At 40.2% G+C, this 22,748-nt stretch overlaps 1 protein-coding gene across 2 annotated transcripts in view; it reads right to left on the reverse strand.

The window, feature by feature from the left end:
* Positions 1-22,748, reverse strand: part of LOC126095034 (dual oxidase-like) — a 261,993-nt gene that overhangs the window by 14,031 nt on the left and 225,214 nt on the right. For both annotated transcript variants that reach the window (XM_049909698.1, XM_049909697.1), the window contains 2 exons: positions 15,881-16,036; positions 4,396-4,524 (listed from right to left, as the gene is read on the reverse strand). In XM_049909698.1, coding sequence (XP_049765655.1) covers positions 4,396-4,524; positions 15,881-16,036 — 285 coding nt within the window. The remainder of the gene's footprint in view (positions 1-4,395; positions 4,525-15,880; positions 16,037-22,748) is intronic.

Consider the following 22,748-nt stretch of genomic DNA (forward strand, 5'->3'; position numbering starts at 1 on the left):
CTGTGGTGTATCGAGAGGTTGTAACAATGGAAAATTGTACTGAAATGCAGGAGGATCTGCAACGAATTGACGCATGGTGCATGGAATGGCAATTGAATCTCAATGTAGACAAGTGTAATGTTCTGCGAATACATAGAAAGATAGTTCCCTTATCATTTAGCTACAAAATAGCAGGTCAGCAACTGGAAGCAGTTAATTCCATAAATTATCTGGGAGTACGCATTAGGAGTGATTTAAAATGGAATGATCATATAAAGTTGATCGTCGGTAAAGCAGATGCCAGACTGAGATTCATTGGAAGAATCCTAAGGAAATGCAATCCGAAAACAAAGGAAGTAGGTTACAGTACGCTTGTTCGCCCACTGCTTGAATACTGCTCAGCAGTGTGGGATCTGTACCAGATAGGGTTGATAGAAGAGATAGAGAAGATCCAACGGAGAGCAGCGCGCTTTGTTACAGGATCATTTAGTAATCGCGAAAGCGTTACGGAGATGATAGATAAACTCCAGTGGAAGACTCTGCAGGAGAGACGCTCAGTAGCTCGTTACGGGCTTTTGTTAAAGTTTCGAGAACATACCTTAACCGAAGAGTCAAGCAGTATATTGCTCCCTCCTACGTATATCTCGCGAAGAGACCATGAGGATAAAATCAGAGAGATTAGAGCCCACTCAGAAGCATACAGACAATCCTTCTTTCCACAAACAATACGAGACTGGAATAGAAGGGAGAACTGATAGAGGTACTCAGGGTACCCTCTGCCACACACCGTCGGGTGGCTTGCGGAGTATGGATGTAGATGTAGATGTTGTGTATTGGGCACTACCTTTTTAGCCATCGCCATTTGTTAAGTCGTGCTCCCCCACTACTTTGTGCACATTGTGCTCAGCTTTTAACTATCTGCCATTTCCTGACAAAATGCCCTTTTTTTAATCGCTTGTGTTCCCATTTGTGTTTGCTGTTTTAGCGAACGACACACAGGCTGTTGACCGCTTTTTAATTTTTATCCATCAGAGCAATATGGCGAAGGCCATTTAATTTTTAGCTCTGGATCTGTTTCTCCATGACATATTTTATAGACCTTTCTCCACGTCCCTGTTTTTAGCTGTCGTATCTTCTGTTGATTGGGATTGATGAGTAGTCTTTTTTTAACTCGTCTCTTTGTCTTCGTGTTTTACAGTTTTGACATGGCGTGTATGACCCTAGTTGTTTTTGCGCCCTAAAACAAAAACAAAATAAAAAAACTTCTACAATTTTTTGAAAAATTTTCCCTAAAGACGTCCTTGTCCATAACTGTTCCTCTTTTAAAGGTGCTTGATTGCGTTTTTGCCTTTCTCGCCTCAGGTTTTTATATATTACTTGTTTTTTCTTGCATTATGATATATTATGAACTTAGCAGTTTTGTGCCCTAAAGCACCAACCCAAAAAAATAAAAATAAAAACTAAATAAATAAATAAACCACAAAACACGCATGTGTCACCCTCCCAGTTCCCACTCCAGCACCACACAGTCTTCTATTCCACCAACACACCCACGGTCTTTTACTTCTCTTCTTTTCTGCCCCACCCTCCCTTTCCCTTCCCACCTCTGTCTAACCTCCTGACTGCACCTAGCTGCCCTACCTTCTCTCCAACTCGTCCCTGTGTGCTCCCACAGGCAGCACCTTACTTTTCCCCACCCATGCCCTGCTATCCCACAACACCCCAGCCTGCCCCTCAACCTCCCTCCCCCCCCTCCCTCGCCCCTACCCTGATTGCTTCTCCCATTGTGCACTGTTGCTCACAGTCTGGCCTCGACTGCCAGAGACGAGGTCATGTATGTATGAGTTGTGTTTGTGTAAATGTGTGTGTGTATTTTGTCTAGTTCAGAAGAAGGACTTCTGTCCAAAAGCTTACTTGCTAAGTAGTCTTTTTGTTATGCCTGTCTGTGACTCAATGTATCCACTATATGGTGAATAGCAAACTATTCTTTTCATAATATTGTCATTATATATAAGGAAGGGTAGGTGATGCATATCATGCGACAGTAAGTATGACTTACACTGCGATAATACAGCACTGTCCACAAGTTATGCAGAAGGCCATGCCGGTGGTAGGGTAATCTATTTGAAGTGTTGGACCTCTGTGAAGGAGTCTGACAAAGCGAGCCTTACAACTCCATTTCTTCCTTTATCATATTCTTATTCATCTCTTTGTTTAGAAAATATGAACTCTGTCTATACTGGTATACAATCCATAAAGGGAAATGATGCCACTGAACTAAAGCCTGGAATTTCCATTAGATGCAAGTATGGTATAAACTCAAATGATCAGCAAATGCCTGCAGCCAATCTAACTCCACAAATTGTGTGTTTTCATTCTTGCAGAACCAGTCAGCAAGGCTTAGATGGTAGCACGGGAAGTGGGTAAGCTTGTCGGCACCCCAAACGCATCGCAGGTGCAGTAGCATTGATGGACAGGACACTCTGTGTGCCTGCATTCAAGTGCAACTCAGGTAGCAGCAGTTTACCAGTTATAAATCCACAAAACTGGTGAAAGTATGGGTGCTAAGGATTTCTACTGATACTCCACTGGCCAGTCACTCCCACTTCAAGCTAGGCAACTCTCAGACAGTTGGGTACTGGCTTGACCTCACACTGACTCTTCTGTTTGGGTGTATGGAATACTAGCATTGCTAGGAGTCATTGCTGTAATGACAACACCCACTGAAACAAAAAAAGAAATATAAACATGGGGCATCTGCACAATAATTCAAGGCTTTCCTGATACCTGCGGAAGTTTTCAAGATCCATGCAAGTATCTGTCATTCACCTCAAAACAGCCAGGCCTAATATTGCTATCACAGCCTTGCAAGAAAACCAGGCAGTCAGAGTGTTCAGTTCGGGAGGAAAATAAAAAATTTTGTGGACGGGAAAGGCTGTTGTCAGTTCTAGACAACTGGTGTGGGCTTTGATATTCGTATTGATCTACTACACACCACAGAAATCCCAATAAGGATCTCTAAATACATTGTGGCTTTGCACTTGTCAACTAGCAGTGGACCAATAACACTGATAGCTGTGTAAACCCCGATGATGGCATTGTCTGTAGACTTACAACATCACTTTTATGAACATCTCAATATGAGTGCAGCCTCAGGATTGTGTGCATTCTAGGTGACTTCAGTGCTCATATCTGATGTGATTCTGCCACTTGACCAGACTGCAAAGGCATACATGAAAAAAGACTGCTTGGATTCTGTGCTATGTGCCTGCTGTGTATATCAGTGACACATACTTCAAGGCCAAGACAAAGCACAAGGCTTCCTGGATGCACGTACACTTCAAATACTTGCATCAGCTAGATCTTACTTTAACCAAGATGAAAGATACCTGCCATTTTCTCCACATGCTTCCATTTATAGTGCCTATTGACACTGATCATATACTAACAGTGATGAAAAGTGTGTTTTGTGGCGGTAGAAGTTATAAAACTAAAGCATCATTTTTTGTGCATATTATTTTAATGATATACCTAAAAACAAAGATGATGTGACTTACCAAATGAAAGTGCTGGCAGGTCGACAGACACACAAACGTACACAAACATACACACAAAATTCAAGCTTTCGCAACAAACTGTTGCCTCGTCAGGAAAGAGGGAAGGAGAGGGAAAGACGAAAGGATGTGGGTTTTAAGGGAGAGGGTAAGGAGTCATTCCAGTCCCGGGAGCAGAAAGACTTACCTTAGGGGGAAAAAAAGGACGGGTATACACTCGCACACACACACATATCCATCCACACATATACAGACACAAGCAGACATTTTTAAAGACAAAGTGTTTGGGCAGAGATGTCAGTCGAGGCAGAAGTGCAGAAGCAAAGATGTTGAATGACAGGTGAGGTATGAGTAGCGGCAACTTGAAATTAGCGGAGATTGAGGCCTGGTGGATAACGGGAAGAGAGGATATATTGAAGAGCAAGTTCCCATCTCCGGAGTTCGGATAGGTTGGTGTTAGTAGGAAGTATCCAGATAACACGGACGGTGTAACACTGCGCCAAGATGTGCTGGTCGTGCACCAAGGCATGTTTAGCCACAGGGTGATCCTCATTACCAACAAACACTGTCTGCCTGTGTCCATTCATGCGAATGGACAGTTTGTTGCTGGTCATTCCCACATAGAATGCATCACAGTGTAGGCAGGTCAGTTGGTAGATCACGTGGGTGCTTTCACACGTGGCTCTGCCTTTGATTGTGTACACCTTCCGGGTTACAGGACTGGAGTAGGTGGTGGTGGGAGGGTGCATGGGACAGGTTTTACACTGGGGGAGGTTACAAGGGTAGGAGCCAGAGGGTAGGGGAGGTGGTTTGGTATGTCACATCATCTTTATTTTAATGATAAATAGATTAAAGATTTTACCTTTTGGTTCAAGGCCTGCAGTGACCTGAAGAAAACTGGAAAATCTGGTCTGCCAAAGTGGGTGACTGCTTGTAGACCAGTGAACAGTGAGTGGTTGCATATTCGCTGGAAGTGCCTTTCGCAGATGTACTGCAAATAAGAGAATTCCAGAGCAAATGTAAATGTACAAATAGTTTATTCCTGACAGCTAAATTTTAATACAGTCTGTCATTTCTGAGTGCTATTTGACTCAGTTTCTGTCCCTAGAGGTTCCTCTAGGACTAGTTGATGTTAGCTATGGGACACTTAGGTGCACATGTATGTATGATCTGAAATGAAAGGGTTTCCACAAAAACTGATTACTAGTTTTTTAATTTTTTAGTTGTGCTGACAAATTTCCACACTATTTTTTACAGTGTTCATGATGTGTCATCTTGAACAAAAATGTTCTGATGTTTGTTGAGATACAGATGGAATATCTGGTGAGGGAAGGAGGAACTGCAGTTACTTTTGGTTCTAAAAGCCACGCTAGGTGCGATACCAAGGTACATGTCCCATAGACTTTGTAAGTCGCTATCACCAGTGTGGTACTTACTTGTACTTACACAGTATGTTGTTGTCTTCAGTCCGAAGACTTGTTTGATGCAGCTCTCCAAGCTACTCTGTCCTGTGCAAGCCTCTTCATCTCCCTACTGCAGTCTTACATCCTTCTGAATCTGCTTACTGTATAAATCTCTTGGTCCACCTCTATGGTTTTTACTCTCCACACTTCCCTCCAGTACTAAATTGGTGATTCCTTGAAGTCTCAGGATGAGTCCTGTCAAACCAGTCCCTTCTTTTGGTCAAGTTGTACCACAGATTTATTGTCTCCCCTATTCTGTTTAGTACCTCCTCATTAGTTATGTGATATACCCATCTAATTTTCAACATTTTGTTGTAGCACCAAGTTTCAAACGCTTTTATTCTCTTCTTGTCCAAACAGTTTGTCATTCACTTCCATACATGGCTACACTCAAGAAATATACTTTCATAAAATACTTCCTAACATTTAAATCTATACTCGATGTTAACAAATTTTTCTTCTTGAGAAACACTTTCCTTGTTATTGCCAGTTTACATGTTATATCATCTGTACTTCAACCATCGTCAGTTATTTTGGTGCCCATATAGCAATACTCATCTACCACTTTAATTGTCTCGCTTCCTAATCTAATCCTCTCAGCATCTACTGATTTAACTCGACCACATTCCATTATCCTTGTCTTGCTTTTGTTGATGTTCATCATATGTACATGCTCCTTTCAAGACCCTGTCCATTCTGTTAAACTGCTCTCCCAAGTACTTGACTGCCTCTGACAGAATTACAATGTCATTGCAAACCTCAAAGTTTTTCTTTCTTCTCCCTGGAATTTAATTCAAAAATTTTTCTTTGCTTTCCTTTTCTTTCCTTTACTATTTGCTCAGTGTACAGACTGAATAACATATGGTATAGGCTACAACTGTGCCTCACTCCCTTCCCAACCAATACTCCCCTTTCAGGCCTCTTGACTCTTAACTGCATCCTGGTGTCTGTACAAGATGTGAACAGCCTTTTACTCTTTGTAGGAGGGTGATTCAATAAGTAGTGCTCCACATTCTTTTTCTCAGAACATATTTATTGTTAAGGCTCAGAATTTGGTGACAATATACATCAACATGTCTTGTCCATGTCCTATTTTTGTACATAGTCTCCATCATGTTCTATGGCCATACGCCAATGTTGTGGAAGATCATGTATTCCCTGCTGGTAAAAGCTTTTGTCCTGTAGGTGTAGCCATGTTTTCACTGCATGACTGACACTCTCGCACTTCCAATGCTGATCGACAACTGTAGAGCCAATTGTCGAGTTGTGATGTGCTGACCAGCATGAATAATGGCATCCGCACGATTCAGCATGTCTGAAACAGTGTCTGTGACAGGACACACCGAGTGTGCCTGATCATGGAGCTCTGTTTCTGTATTTCCTGAGGCTGTAACTTTACCCATCGCCCAACTATACTCCTATCAACTGCAGCATCCCCATACACTGCCCATAAGAATTCAGTAACAGCACGCTGCTTGTAACATGAGTCGAGTTAACAGTCCCACCAGCACCTCCCATACCTTGTGCCCCTACTTGATGAGCTGCTTTTCCCTCCTCCCCCTCCCTGCGCCCCCCCCCCCCTCTCTCTCCCTCTCCCTCTGCTTCTGAGGTAAACAGTGCTGTCAGAGGTTTGTTAAATATTCATTTGATAAAAGTAACAGATGGTACAAGCTGTTAATATTTCTCAGTGTGGGAGGTACAGGTAGACACCTGGTAACGTGACTCAAAATAAAATCTCGGAGAAGACCCTATACCATTGCCTTCCTCCAATCTGCGAACTAATTTAACCATTGATTAGTTAATGTGTTATGTTCGTTAAATCCCATAATGGAAAGCCTTCAGGGATGTGGATGAGTAAAATAATACCTTGACAGAAGCAGCCAATGCAGTCTCATTTTGTAAAGTATACTTACAACAGATTATGATTAATACTAATCCGCATATTAATAATTATGAGAATTACTTGTAATTACTTTATATTAATACTTTTTAAAGAGAAAAACAGCTACTCTTATATTAATCTGCTGCTGTTTTTATCTAATAATACAGACGTATGGTTTACTTTGCACAGATCAGCTATCAGCTATGTATATACTGACTATTGCAATGCCTGTTCAGCACATATTTATGCGGAATTTAAATCCCTGAGTCCAAATATTATGATAAATTATAGAACTAGCTAGTGTGGTATTCTTATCTTGGGATCTTCTATTTTATGCCCTATGTCTGCTGGTAAGTCCCTATACACATTCACAGCAGAGTGTAAAACTCTGGTTTTATCCAAAAATACCGGGTGGTCAAAAAGTCAGTATACATTTGAAAACTTAATAAAACCACAGAATAATGTAGATAGAGAGGTAAAAACAAAGTTCACAAAATGTCCGACAGATGGCGCTGGACAGCAAAACTTCAGTGACTGCGCATGACAATCGTGTATAAAAGGAGCTGTAATGAGAGAGAATCAGATGCACCAGCAGTCGCAGCATGTTGACGTTACCTGAAAAGGCGCTTTTAGTGAAGCTGTATTATCAGAATGGGGAATGTGCTAGTTCAGCGTTATGATCCTATCTCCATAGGAAGGGGATTCGAACGGGTAAAGGTCTGTTGACAGATGCAGCTGTGGTGAGAATGATTTCGAAGTTCGAAGCCATGGGTTGTTTAGACAATAGACCTCGTAGTGGCCGACCGAGCACAAGGCGTAATGCTGCTGAGACAGTTGAGGAATGACACTGAGGTGTACCTCTGATGCTATCCGTACAAAATCCATCGGCATCATGAACTGTTACCTGGCGATTTAGTGAAGCGGAGGGCATTTGCGGTGTGGGCGTTTCAAAAGATGGCGGAAGATGACGATTGGTTGAGTAACATGTTGTGGACTGACGAAGCTCATTTCACGCTCCGAGGGTCTGTCAACGCCCACAACTGCAGAATTTGGGCTACCGAAAATTCTATAACTGGTGTGAAAACTCCATTGCATGACGAGAAAGTCACGGTATGGGTTGGATTTACCACATCTACCGTTATTGGGCCTTTTTTCTTCGAGGAAATGCGTGATTCTGGTTTTATAACTGCTACCGTGACGGGTGAGAGGTACGCCGATATGTTACAGAATCGCATCATCCCCAGCCTGGCTGATAAACACCTGCTGGAACGTACGATGTTTATGCAGAATGGCGCTCCATCCCATATTGCTAGATGCGTGAAAAATCTCTTGCGCACATCGTTTGGTGATGACCGTGTGCTCAGCTGCCACTTTCATCACGCCTGGCCTCCCAGGTCTCCAGACCTCAGTCCGTGTGATTATTGGCTTTGGGGTTACCTGAAGTCGCAAGTGTATCGTGATCGACCAACATCTCTAAGGATGCTGAAAGACAACATCCGACGCCAATGCCTCACCATAACTCCGGATATGCTTTACAGTGCTTTTCACAACATTATTCCTTGACTACAGCTATTGTTGAGGAATGATGGTGGACATATTGAGCGTTTCTCGTAAAGAACATCATCTTTGCTTTGTCTTACTTTGTTATGCTAATTATTGCTATTCTGATCAAATGAAGCACCATCTGTCGGACATTTTTTGAACTTTTGTATTATTTTGGTTCTAATAAAACCCCATGTCATTCCAAGCATGTGTGTCAATTTGTACCGCGCTATCTACATTATTCCGTGATTTATTCACTTTTCAAATTTATACTGACTTTTTGATCACCCTGTGTTCTATAATTTAGGAATGGAAGGAGAAGAGATATAGTAGAATCATTAACACTTGAGTTAAGAAGCTTGCATACATGGAAGAGACCTGGAGGGATTCAGATTGATTATGTTATGGTAAGATAGATTTGACAAATGTAGAAAAAATTAAAATACAGTAAATAAAGCAGGCGAAAGGAAATTTAAATGTCTAAAAATAAATTGACAGGAGGTGCAAGCGATATTACTAGAGGACAAATGTGACATTGTAGAAACATACATGGCTAAGCCCAGGTGGCAAACTAGTACTCACCAAAGGAGAGAAAGCTAAAAGGTAGAGGGAATTGTGGAAGGATATACAAGGGAAATGACTTGTGAAGACATTATTGCCACAAACGGTGTTGTGTGCATGGTAGAGCTGTGATTAGCTTCATTGGCTGGCACGCTCCAGGTTGTCAGTTCTAATACAATCATCAGCAAATATTTGTTTGTATTTATCATTTCTAGAAGGTTCTCAAATTTCTTATTTCTAATTCTTGTGTATTCTGGAAAATTTGATATGTGTATAAATAGCAATGCCCTCTGTCCAACAGGCAGTTCTATTCTGTCCTGACTGTATGTTGGTCACCATAATGAATGTGCTTTCGTTGCTAAGTATTGCACTTCATTGACTACCCTACTTTTGGATTTTGACTTGTTTGTGGTTATGACATGACATGGCATTTGGTGGAAATGCAGGGTTCTTCAAAATGATTACATCACCATGGTTCCAATTAAGCAATATAAAAGCCATTGCATACATGGACAGGAAGCGGAATACAAAAGGTACATCATTCCTGAGGTCTGTAGTTACAGGAGACAAATGGATTTCAAAACAGCTGTCCATCAGGCATCCAGTAGTGTTCCTCAGATGCTGCTTAGGACACAGTGAAGTGGCTGAAAGGATTCAACTAAGCTGTCAGATACAAGAAGGTGGGATGACATGATGTGTTTGGCAAATGTGTACTTTTACTTGGACGGAACAACCTCGCAGTGGTTCAAGAACATCGAAAAGAACTAGATAGCTGGTACAAGTTCTAGACCAAACTGAAGAAAATATTTGATGGCACAGCAACAAGTCTTCTCATCAAAAGATCAATTGAAGAATAGTGCGCAACTTAATGGGGAAACAATACATACAGAATGTTTTCACCTTACGCCACATCGTGAATCCAAATGTGATAGAAGCTGACAAAATCTCACATGTGATGAAGGGAGTTGCAGAAGACATCTACCAAGCTCTTTTGGTAAACAGCAGCAGAGAAATTTGTCAAGTGGTGCCATCACATTGAGGTAATGTAACAGAAAAAACAGTACCAAAGAGGCATGAACAACTCACAATCGTGGCCTCACCTCACATACATCAGGTACTGAGAGAGGAGAAATATGGCAGTGTATGGCAGCCAAAAATGTCTGATTATGCAAGGGATAGAAGCCATGAAAGTCCACTCCATGTATCAGGAGGTAACAGGAAATGTTGAAGAAGAGATGTTTCAATATTTGGCACAAATCTCAATCCCCAGTTGAATACATCATGAATTGTGGACTCACTCAACTCCAACGTATGTGATGACTGTCAAATGGCACTCAGCATCTGACCAAAGCTGGATCAACCAAATCTTCTGGCAAGTGTAATGTCCCAGAGAAGAAATGATTTTTGGAGAACAGTGGACAACATGCATCCATTGTGGACAACCTGCACACATTCTTTGCTACTTTAGAGAAAGACAAGTGTCTAATGACTACTGCACCACCAGACATCAGCCGTCTCAACAGTTCTATTCACACTATTCAGCTACAGTCGATTGTAGTCTAACTGTGGGACAAAGTCCATCACTTTACCCTTGAGGAGTCCGCTCCCGAACATTCTGCAGCTGTTCCCTGTTGCTGTACAGAGCAGCATCTTCCCTCACTGCTGAATTCAGGAAAACTATGTGAGGTGACCATATGTGGAGGCAAGGTTGCCACAGATGAAAATCCTCTATAGACGACAGCTCATCTGAAGATGGCTGACAGTTGTCCAGCTGAAATATTATGCAATGAAGTTCACGATGACTGGCTGCAAGCCTGAAATCTTTTTGAAGGGTTACCAAGCTGTCAAGGAATCTCATTGATGGCATCATCGATGACCAATCTCTCTATCTTCTTCTTCTTCTTCTTCTTCTTCTTCTTCTGTAATGTGGAATGCTTATTGTCACCAGCTAAGGATGACTATGATGGTCATACGAAAGCGATTGTTATGAAAATATCACATGGGAGTATGTCCAGCCAACAGAAACATGTACAGCAAGAATAACTAACAGTGACAGAACACAGCTGCTTGAATTCGTCATATTAACAGAATATAGTCATAATGTTATTCTTAGATGGGACTTCTTGCAAGCATCACAAGCAATCAGACTGTGGAAGATCAGAGCTCCAGATTGATTAAGCTATCCCAGCAAGCACACATAACAAAGATTGCTCTGGCAGTTGTTTGCTGTTGAAGACATTTTTATTGCCAGTCATCAAAGTGTTGAGTTCCTATCATCAATCTAGATGCTCACTGAAACTGCTGGAGTCTTTGTTGATTGCAAAAAGCTACTGAGGCTTACAGAAGAAATCTACATGCCAGCAATGATCATAAGCATTTTTGGTAGCCAAGGAAAGCTTTAGCTTACTAACTGCCATTAGCTACTACAACTCATCCCTAAAGGTATGTGAACAGACACAGCCAGATCATCTCACAAATAGCAGCTTAGTGCCACTGATACGAATCGTGCTACACTACTGCTACTGAAAATTCAGTGAGAAAACCACTATTGAACTGCCAATAGGATCTGGCCCGACTGGAGAACATCATTGGCAATAGTTAGTGATGCATTTAGATTTGGAGTGGAGAAAACACAGACAAAGTGGCCCATGATAAAGCACATTATCAACACTGGAGATCATCCACCAATCAGCCATCATTTGCATATGGTGTCGTATGCGGAATGATAAATTATCTGGAAGGAAATGGAGAATATGCTGCAATGTGATATCATTGAATCTTCAATGTCCTTAGCCCTCTCCAGTGGTCATAATGGGTGAGGATGGCATGGCACATGGTGTTCCTGCAGCAACTACAGACAACTAAACCATCACGAAAAGAGTCTACCCATTTCCCTCCATTAATGACACTCTAGACTGATTGAAAGGAACACGCTATTTCTCAACTATGGATCTGCAGACAGGCTACTGACGAATCGAGGTTGAAGAGGTGGGCTGAGGGAAGACTGCCTTCACAGCAGCTGATGGCCTTAGAGGGTTCAGTTATACTGTTCGGACCATGTATTGTTCCAGGCATCTTCAAACGTATGATGGACAATCTGCATTGACACCTTAAATGGACGGTGTGTCTTTGCTACTAGGAAGACACTCTTTTCAAAAAACATCTGAATAACATCTATGCTGGCTGACAACCTTTAAATATATTCAGACTGCAAGCTTCCGCCTGAATGTGAAAAAGTGCGTCTTCATTGCCCAAGAAATAAAAAATCTTGGGGTGTGTAATTAATGGTGATGGAGTCTGTCCCAATCCAGAGAAAATACGACCATTCACAGATTTTCCAATCCTCAGCACATTCGTTAAGTGAGAAGTTTTCTCGGTATGTACTCTTACTACCGATGATACTTATAGGAGTCCTGTACCAAGGCATGTCCCTTGGAAGAACGACTGCAGGGAGGTGCCAGACTTTCCTGGTACGAGATGCAAGAAGGATCTTTGTTTATAAGGTGATGTTAGCATCTTCTCCAGTGCTAGCATTGTGTGATGAGAATGTTGATACACTAATTCACATTGATGCTAGCAGTTATGGGCTAGGTGCGGTTCCAGAAGTTAAGAAATGTGCCGAAAATAAATTCAGAATAGCGCAAGCTTCCAGGGTACTCTGAGGCCGAGATGACCTACTCTACAACCGTAAAGAGTACCTTGCAATTGTTTGGGCCAACAAGTTTCACAACATGTATTTATGTGGCAAACCGTTCACCATTGTGATGGACAACTATACTCTGTGTTGGCTGATTATCCTGAATGATCTATTGTTTGACGAGACGGACACTGAGGCTTCAGGAGTATGATATCACAGTGCTATATGAAAGCAGATGCAAACACAAGGATGCTGACTGCTTTTCAAGGAATAGTTTTGGCAGAATGTAGCAGCATGGATGATGTCTGTCATCACTGCATTAAGTGACAGTGCTGCTGAAAAGAGACTAGATCAAGCATTGCTGAAACCCAGTGAAACCTTTAAGAAGGAAGGACTGATAAAACATTTCCTATTAATAAACAGGGTGTTTTGTGAGAGGAATTATGATCCAATGGCGTGTGTTGAAAAAAAAAACTGCTGCAGTTGTAGATCCTTTATTAAAAAAACAACTGGTTCCGTAATTGAAAATTACATCAGGTGAAACTCTGAACAAAAAGAAGATACCATAAACAATACTATGCAAGGACCATATAATAGTGACAAAAAAGGTTCACAAGATTGAATGCTTACATTACAGCAGTCAAACCAGTGTTAGTCCAATCCTAACACTTTCTTAAAATTTGGGAATTTTTCAAAAATCAATAGTCATGGATTAAAAAGTGGCAATGAATCTGCAGCCTATGAACAAATGGAACAAGAGAAAATATTATAAAAAGCACCAGAAAGAGCAGATAAAGAGCAGATTTAATACTAAAAACTGAGTGATATGTGTTGGATAAATGAGAAGTCGAGGCAGAACTGTAACTGAACCGGAAATATGTTCCTTAAACCTAACTTCAAAGGAGCTTCCAGTTTGGCCTATTTACTTAGAGTGGCAACCATCACAGATGATGTAAACACTTGACTTGTGTGCCTCCTGTTTCATTGTTTGTATGTCTTTAAACCTCTGCCTATTATTGCGAGGAATGAAATATACTGGGATAATACCTTTTGTAGTCACTTGTGTACCCACTCTATTTGTAACCGTTTCACAGTATGGAGCCCTGTGCTAAGAAACAATCCTAGTGCCATTCTCCTGCACGGGAAGGAATTTAAATGAAATGTCCTGTTGACCCTGGGCTGGGGCAGTCCTGAATGCTCCATGGGTCACATGGGATTCATGAAGACTGACAGAACCAGGTGCAGGTGTTTACCGATCCATTAAGACACTGTGTGACCCTCTGTAGAAAATGCCAATGAATGGAAGTATGTGACACAGTTGCCTCCAAAGTAGCTGTCACAAATTCCATCTGCAGCAGTGATGTTCCACTGGCTTAGAATTGACCTCATGGGGAAATTTCCAAAGTTGACAAACTGGTATCGGTGCATAATCGTCACTGACTACTGCACCTGCTATGCTGTGAGTGAAGCTGTGCCGACTGATGAAGCTTATGAAATTGCCAAGCTCCTACTAAGACATCTCTTCCAAGCATGGGGCATTCTGGGACTAGCGTCAGAGGTAATTTCATATTATGACATCACCTGTAGGATGATGACCCACAGACAAACACAAGGCTATACACTTTAATAATAAGACATTGGTGGAGGTAAGTTGAATCAAGGCCCCAGGAGTAGATGCCAGTACACGAGGCAGGTGAGTCATAATTGCAAAATGTTGACACACATTATTTATAGAAGAATGGAAAAAAACTGGTAGAAGCTGACCTTGGAGATGATCAGTTTGTATTCGACAAAAATATGGAAACATGCAACAAAACTGTCAGACATACCCTGAAACATACGAGGTTAATCCCAAAAGTAAGGTCTCCTATTTTTTATACGTACATAGATCTGTTTATTTCTACAATGGTTTACATCAGTTTACAGGTTGAACATTTAGCTGTTTTTCGACATAATCACCATTTCTGTCGATGCATTTTTGTAGATGCTGCGACAGTTTTTGTGTGCACGTCATACCAGCTCGCCGCTATGTTGTTCAGAAAATTATGAACCTCTTCTTTCACCTCATCGTCAGAGCTGAATCATTGGGACCACAATTAACGCTGACAGGTACTGTGGGACTCTGAAAAAACTCAAACAGGCAATTCAGAACCAGAGAAGAGGAATGTTGAGCAAGGGCGTACACATTATTCATGACAACGCTCGTCCACACATCGCTTGGCAAACCGTTGCTCTCCTGCAACAGTTTCAGTGGGACATAATCACAAACCAACCCTATTGTCCTGACTTGGCGTCCAGTGACTATCACCTGTTCCTTAGGTTAAAAGAACATTTGGCTGGAAAGCGATTCAGCACCGAAGACGAGGTTAAAGAAGAGGTTCATAACTTTCTGAACAGCATGGCGGTAAGCTGGTATGACATGGGCATACAAAAACTGCCACAGCGTCTACAAAAATGCATCCACAGAAATGGTGATTATGTTGAAAGATAGCTAAATGTTCAAGTTGTAAACTGATGTAAACCATTGTAGAAAAAAAACAGGTCTATGTACTTAAAAAAAAAAAGGAGACCATACTTTTGGGATTACCCTCGTAAGTTAAAAAAGGCAAAGCAGTGTTCATGGTATTTGTAGGTTTGGAGAAAGCTTTTGACAATGTTGAGTGGATTAAATTATTTGCAATTCTGAAGGTTGCATGGGTAAAATAGAGCACAAAATTATGTACAACTTATACAGAACCAGACTGCAGCTATAAAAGTTGAAGAAAGTGAAAGGGGAATGGAACAGTGGTTGAGACGGGAGTGAGACAGGACTGTACCATCTTTCCAGTGTTATTCAGTCTCTACACTGATAAAACCGAGGACAAATTTGGAAAAGTAATTGAAGTTCAGGCATGAGAAATAAAAATTTTTAGGTTTGACGAGGACACTTTAATTTAGAGCCAGCAAATGACTTGGAAAAGCTGTGGAATGAAGAAAGAGATTGTACAGTGAACATCAGCAAAAGTGAAAAATGGATAATAGAATGTTGTCAAATTAAATTGGGCAAAGCAGAGGTTATTTCATTCATGTGATAGTTGAAAATCACATTACTCCAAGGGGATATTTAGAAATTCCCCCATCCATTTACTTTATTGAAATGTTAACACTAACACATTACAATAAACCAAGAAATTTTTCAGTCTGAATGTTTGTCTGCTTAGTTATCACGTTCAGTGTTAACATGTGACCAGGCATGATGAATTGTAAATCATAGGCTACTTACCAGAAGAATAGTCCTGAGATCAAACTTGTGGTAGAATTGTGTTATGAAAATGTGTACAGACACAACATTACTGATGTCAGCATTCTCCACCTCTCTAATGATATCTACCAGCCATTCAAACTGTTTTTGTGTCTTTGTTATCCACAGAAAGTACACCTGCAATAAAAAGTCCATTTTGATGTTACTTGTTGATAACTACAGATCACATTTCAAATGTATTGTGAATATGCTAATAGGTGTACTGCATCACCATTCTATAGGCTAGTTCACAATCTACACCTACATCGGCATCTACATCTATACTCTGCAAACCACTGCGAGGTGCATGGCAGAGGGTGCGTCCCATTGCACCAGTTATTAGGGCTTCTTCATGTTCCATTCACATATGGAGCGCGGGAAGAATGATTGTTTGAATGCCTCTGTGTGTGCAATACTTATCCTAATATTATCCTCGTGGTCCCTATGTGAGTGATACGTAGGGGTTTGTAGTATATCCCTAGGGTAATCACTTAAAGCTGATTCTTGAAACTTTGTTAACAGACTTTCTTGGATAGTTTACATCTGTCTGCTGTTCAGTCAAGTAGCAAGTGATACAGTAGGCCTAGTTAACAGCTAAACAACAAGCAAGCAAGCACACATTCACACATGATTTAGATGGTAGTCAGGTGTTGGCTGTTGTCTAGTGTACGCTACAATGTGATTCAGAGAGTTAGGGCTTACCAAGTTACACATCTTACAACAATGGTTATACTGGAAGAGGTGGGAGAAGCTTTAAACAGTAAGGAAGAGAAAGAGACAGTGAGCATGAAAATAGATTAGCTGGAGAGATTTGCATGGAGCTTTCAGTGTGTTTCTAAAAGACCTCTCTACTGATGACCCAAAAGAATACTTTTGAGAATATCAGAAAGTTGCTGCAATTTTCTATTAGAAAAATACTCATTGAAGAGAAGCCATAACTGCAGAAAGTAAATTGTAGGAAGTGGTGTCCAGTTGAAAGACTTGCACCGAGGCAGTGAGCCACAAGAAATTATTATTATCATAACTATTTGTTTATTCTTTCGAGAAGTTTGTGATGCTAATTATGAAGTGTTGAAAGAGTCCATCAAGTTATGGTCTGAAAAACCATCTCATGGTTTTATGAATTTATTTATTTTAATACAAAATATTTTTAAAGTAGTTATTGTGAGATAAAACAAAAAAAGTTTTAAAACAAGACTTTATTACCCATAAAATGCAATTGGGAGATTATCAGTTGTAATTTCTGAAGTGATGACATCTGTTGGAGAATGTGCAGAGTTCAGTGATGAATGGGAAGCAAGTGGTTCAGTGACAAATGAGAAATGTAGATACGTTTCATTATATCTTGACACTACTACTTCTGAGTATGGAGCAGACTGATAATGTGATGCTTTTATCTGCAGATGAGGGGAATCTCTCTCCGTGCTCAGTGCACTTTCAGTGGAATTGTTTTCTTGTCTTGGAGCATGAGGTCAAGGCAAATCCATCGAAGTGTGGTTGATAAACTCCATTCTGTGTGGGTGATAATCTCTATTCCGTATTGCCCAATGGAGTTTTGTAATATATGCTGTCAGTGAATCCTGTTTAGATATAGTTCCATGTGTTTTTGCACCTTCAAAGCCAACAGCCATGGCAATTACTTTAGCTAGAGGGGAACTTGTTTTCCGAGCACATCAAACTCTGTTTCTTGTGACAAAAAATTTTGAAGCTTTTAATTTTCTGTTTAATCTCCTTCTCGTGGAGCCCTGGTATTCCCATTGTCTTTTACAGCTCTGCGATTGTGGCTGCCTTTGTTGTGTTATTTTTGTACATTGGGCATTCCACATTATACACACACTCGAGTTCCATGTAAAGAGAAACAAATTTAACATTGTATTGTCACTCAGTCATGTTGCTGAGCCACTTTGATACTGATTGAATGTGATTCAAAATTGTTTTCTTCGAAAATGTCTCTGGAATAGTAATTAAAACTTGCACCTTTTCACTGTAGGATGCACAATATTCAACAGCTGAATTTATATTTGTGAAAAATTCCTGGCAAGAGGTGCAAGAGTTCTTTGGTTCATTTTCTTGTGAAGATGGAATTTCTACTTTTAAGAGTATGGTTAGTTTTGCTGTAGTGTGTTCATTCACAGCTTTAGTAATTTCTCTCTGTTTCTTGACGCATAGAGCTTATCACCCATCTGACCACGATATCTTAACAGAACTTGACACCTCTGTAGTTGACTGATTCAAAGCATATAATTCTTCCTCTATGGATGTAAAATCTGCATCATCTGCACAAATACTGTCATTGTTGTTATTCTGTCAAAACATTTAGAACACAAAAAGTCGTAACTAGAACATCTTCACTTTGAAACAGTGTCTTCAAATGAGAACACTTATTCCCAACCTGAACAAAGTCTCAAAGTCTGTTTTTTTGTTTGTCTTATATATTGCTCTTTTATGGATATGCAAATAGTCAACATACTTCACTCTCCTGTGGCCCCAGTCAGAAGACATTTCAAATAGTCCTTTGTCCTTTTCACAAAACACACTGCAACTGTGTCAACTGGCAAATTCCTTGGGGGGGGGGGGGAGGGGGGGGGGGAAACAGAACTCATTGGATGGTCTCAGATTTCTTAGAAGCCTCTTCAGTAAACGCATTAGCACTCAACAACTACAGAAACCTGCAATGAACAACCATGACAAAGAAACTACAACAAAGTGCAAGATATATCTGCAACAAAGAAAATAAGAAATAACTGCAACAAAGACACTAGAAATAAACATTGTAACAAAGCAATTAGTAAGAAACAACTTCAGTGAAGACACATTACCCTTGAAAGTTAAAAAAAAAAAATTTTTTTTAATAAACCTGTCCAACTTAAAAGTGGAAGCTCTCCTTCACAGAGAATATAGTACTACGTGGTGCTAATCAACAGAAAAAAACTAACTTTTCTGGATTGGCATTTTTGATAAAAAAAACCTCTAAATTATAAAAAAAATTCAAACAGCGACAGTAAAAGAACTTTGGCAGATATGTCCAAACGGAGGATACCATTGTAATGTTGAAGCAGTTATCTTTCAAATAAAAAAACACTTAACAAAATACCTAGAACTGTTACAGAGAACAGCATATTAAAAAAATTTCCAAAATTTGCATCTTCGAAATGGTGTTTGCAGTGTCATCTTTGGAGGCCTGTATGTCGGGGCAGGAATTTTTTTTGGAAAAAACAAAAAATAAGTGTTTTTTTATTACAAACTCCTGAATTTTAACATCTGCTAAATTCAATAGCATCTGAGACTATGAAGGTAACCCCATCCCTCCCCCCTCCCTCCCCCATCTGAAGTGATACAGATTATGCCACAACCAATAATGTCTAATTCTGGTTCCAGCATTTCATTTTTTTTATGTTTGAAATTACATGTTATGAGTCTTAGTGGGTCTAATATGCAAACTATCTGCCGTGAGTCAGTGATAGGCCTGTTCAGCTATCATATGGACTGTAAGCAGTGTGGCCAAGTTTTGGTCCCTGACTGGTATGATTGTATGACGAGCAAACATTACATATTTGAAGAGGTCTTTAAAGTTATTGGAATGTCAATCATGCAAGTTGCGAGCCCAGCAATGAACTCTGTAATTAATTTGTTTTTGAATACCTGTAGGTTACACCTGACCAAACAATTTTTTTTCTTTTTCCTAACCCAGACATGTTTCGCTGGAGGTACAACATATTCATAGCATTTTTTGTTTGGTGGTTATCCAGTAACTTCATAAAAACGTGTGGGTAGAAAAGAAGTAAAAAAAATTGTGCTTGCATAAGGTGGTACCTATGAAAAAAAAATTATTTGTAAGCAGGCAGAGACACAAGAGTAAGCTTCAACACCCAGCTCAGTAATTTACTTCTCGATGAGTGAAGCTGCGATTAGGCTCATTTTCGGATTACTGCATACTCCTGCAGTGAGTCGTCTAGATGGCATGAGGGTGGCAGAAGGCCCACAGCAACACAGCCAGCCCGAGTGGCAGTCCCAGTGTACACTGGTAAGATGGTACAGCTCTACATTTTATTTCCATCATTATGCATTCAATATTTTTCCGTCATTATACGTATGTTGTTTTTAGCTGTGAGAAATAGTTTATGTGGCAGTCTTTTTTCAGTTATAAAGGTAAGACCCTTCCAAAACACTTCCATGATGTTTTACCATTGGTAGTAGAATTGTATAAACCACACGAGACAGAAAGTCGTACCAGGATCTCGGTACAAAAACAGGATGGTTTCTCTTGGTTAGCTCTAACAGGACTTCATTTGTAAGATCTTTTACAGCTTTTTTGGCATTTTGGGAGAATTCTTTGCAAAAGACAAACTGAGAATTAATTGACAAGTCAGATTGTGAAAAATAAATCAGTATTCTAGTGTAAGCCAGTTTCTTAGTTGTTTTTTTAAGTAAAGAAATGAGTAAGAGTGATACATGTATGTAATCAATGTGGTAAACAAGTCTGTTGAAGTGACTCTAGCACATCTGTATTTGGTTGGTTGTTAGTAGTTTGCAGTGTTTGTCGTCACTGGTGGGGAATAATCATTGCTATATGCGATGAGGATTTAAAAGTATTGTCATTTCTAACACAAAATATCTGGGATCACTTCTCAATGTTCAGTAATGTCAATTATTGTTTTTGTTTTATTCTTAGCATTTTATTTTTGCGTACAGTACAAATGTTTCAGTTTTTTGATAAGAGAATCGGGAATACTTGTGGTAAGAGAATAACTGTTGGTGTCTGTTGTTAGAATTAAGTAGTTTCCATTACGAATGAAAAAACACTTTACACACGTATAGCATTCTGTGCTATTTATTATTTTTGCATGTTTCCCCTGTCGAGTAGAAAGATGTGCAAGGCTTTGAAATTAGTGTAAGATCAAACATTTTAAACCAGGCATATCTACAGTGTGTGTTAGTCAGTTTCCAAAGATGACAGTTTTAATGTTCCAAACAATGGAAAACCCAGGATGGAATAATGACAATACTATGAAAAGAATAGATTGCTACTAAACATATAGCAGAGATGCTGAGTCGAAGGTAGGCACAACAAAAACACAATTCTGAATTATGCAGGTGGGAACTATCCTTGCAATATATCCTCCTTTTCTGTAACCCCCCTGGCCTCAACCTTTGTTAGTCATTGTCCTCTACACACTTACCCTTCTGTATTCCCATTCCACCTGCAACCCTGAGTCTTTTAACTTCTTTCCTTTCCCCCACCCAACCACCCACCCATCCCCACTCCTCCGCCTAACTCTCCACTGCACCTAACTGCCCCATCCTGTATCAACCTCATCCCTGTATGCTCTCACAAGCAGCACTTTACGATCCTCTACCGCTACCCTGCTATCCTTCCCCTTCCCCAACTCAGCCTCCTCCTTACCCCGACCACCCAGAATGCTTTTCCCATCATGTGTTGTTTGTTACTCGAATTCTGGCCTCGGCAGCCAGACTGTGGTCATGTGTGTGTTAGATACATTTGCATGTGTCACGCACCAGTGTGTGTGTGTGGTCTAATCTAATTCCAAGGAAGGCCTTTTTGGTGGAAAGCTTACTTGTTTGACAGTCTTTTTGTTGTGCGTATCTGCTACTCAGCATCTCTGCTATATGGTGAGTAGCAGTCTCTCTCTCACATAAAATTGTTAATGTTTGATTTAGGACTAAAACAAGAGCAACATTTCAGTGAAATGTAATGTAAAATTATTCATCTAAAAGAAAATAAAGGACTACAAGACACAAATAACTTACGGGAATGCAGCCGGGTGACATCTTCGATGACTGCCAATATTTCGACAGGTGCGCACACTATCATTTTTGAGGCACAAAAGCAGCTCTGAAGCTCCACTCTCTCTCTCTCTCTCTCTCTCTCTCTCTCTCTCTCTCTCTCTGAGTACACATTACCACCACTACACAACCAAAAATGACTGTCATTAGTTATCCATAGTGAAAATCGGTAATCAACAGCAAGGTAACAGTTACTCTCTCCCTCAGTTGATAATTCCCTCACCTTTAAGTTATTAACTTTTGGTAACTTTTGATGTCAGTCATCTGTGGGTGATGGTGGTAGTGTTTACCGTGTGTGAAAGATAACTCATTCTGGAAGTGCTCTGCACACTTTCGTTTCAAATTCCCTTGCAAAGAGCTTCCTTACTACATTTGTGGCTTAAAAATGACAGTGTGTGCACCTGTCAAAACATCGACAGTTGTTGAAGACTTCACCCGGCTGCAATCTGATAACGTTGTGTACACTGGAAGGAACTCAAATTTTACAACTAAATAAGAAATTACAATGAATGAATGTTCTGAGGGGAAAGAAAGTTGAACAATATATAGTAAACTTTGGTGACATGTTCCAAAGAGGGTGAGTGAACAGGTAATATTGTCATTAAGAGGTCCAGTATTGCAAAAGGTAAAATATCATGGGTAAGTGAAGCAGCTGTAATTATACAAAGTAATTTAGTCCCACATATTATCTGTTCCTTTTGATACCTGTGTGTCAGTATATGCTTGTTTATTTACTGTTAAGAGGTTACAAAGTGCCAAGTGAATATACTTAAGAAAGAGTTAAAATTTTCATCAACAGTGATTTGGAAATATTTTCTCATTGTTCATCATGTAACTTTTTTCCTAAACACGGAGACCAGCAGAGTATTGTATTACTATTACTCTTTTTTTCTGACTGGTCTGACCCTAACTGTTCAGCACGTTTTATTGTCAGTGGTGCACGGTGGACGGTACCCTGTAACACTACTAGTATTTTCTTTCCTCTCCCACTCACAAATAATGAGAAAAAAACTGCCTATATGCCACCCAATTAGCCCAAATTCCT

This window comes from Schistocerca cancellata, chromosome 8, assembly GCF_023864275.1.
Source record: "Schistocerca cancellata isolate TAMUIC-IGC-003103 chromosome 8, iqSchCanc2.1, whole genome shotgun sequence".
Lineage (NCBI taxonomy): Eukaryota > Metazoa > Arthropoda > Insecta > Orthoptera > Acrididae > Schistocerca > Schistocerca cancellata.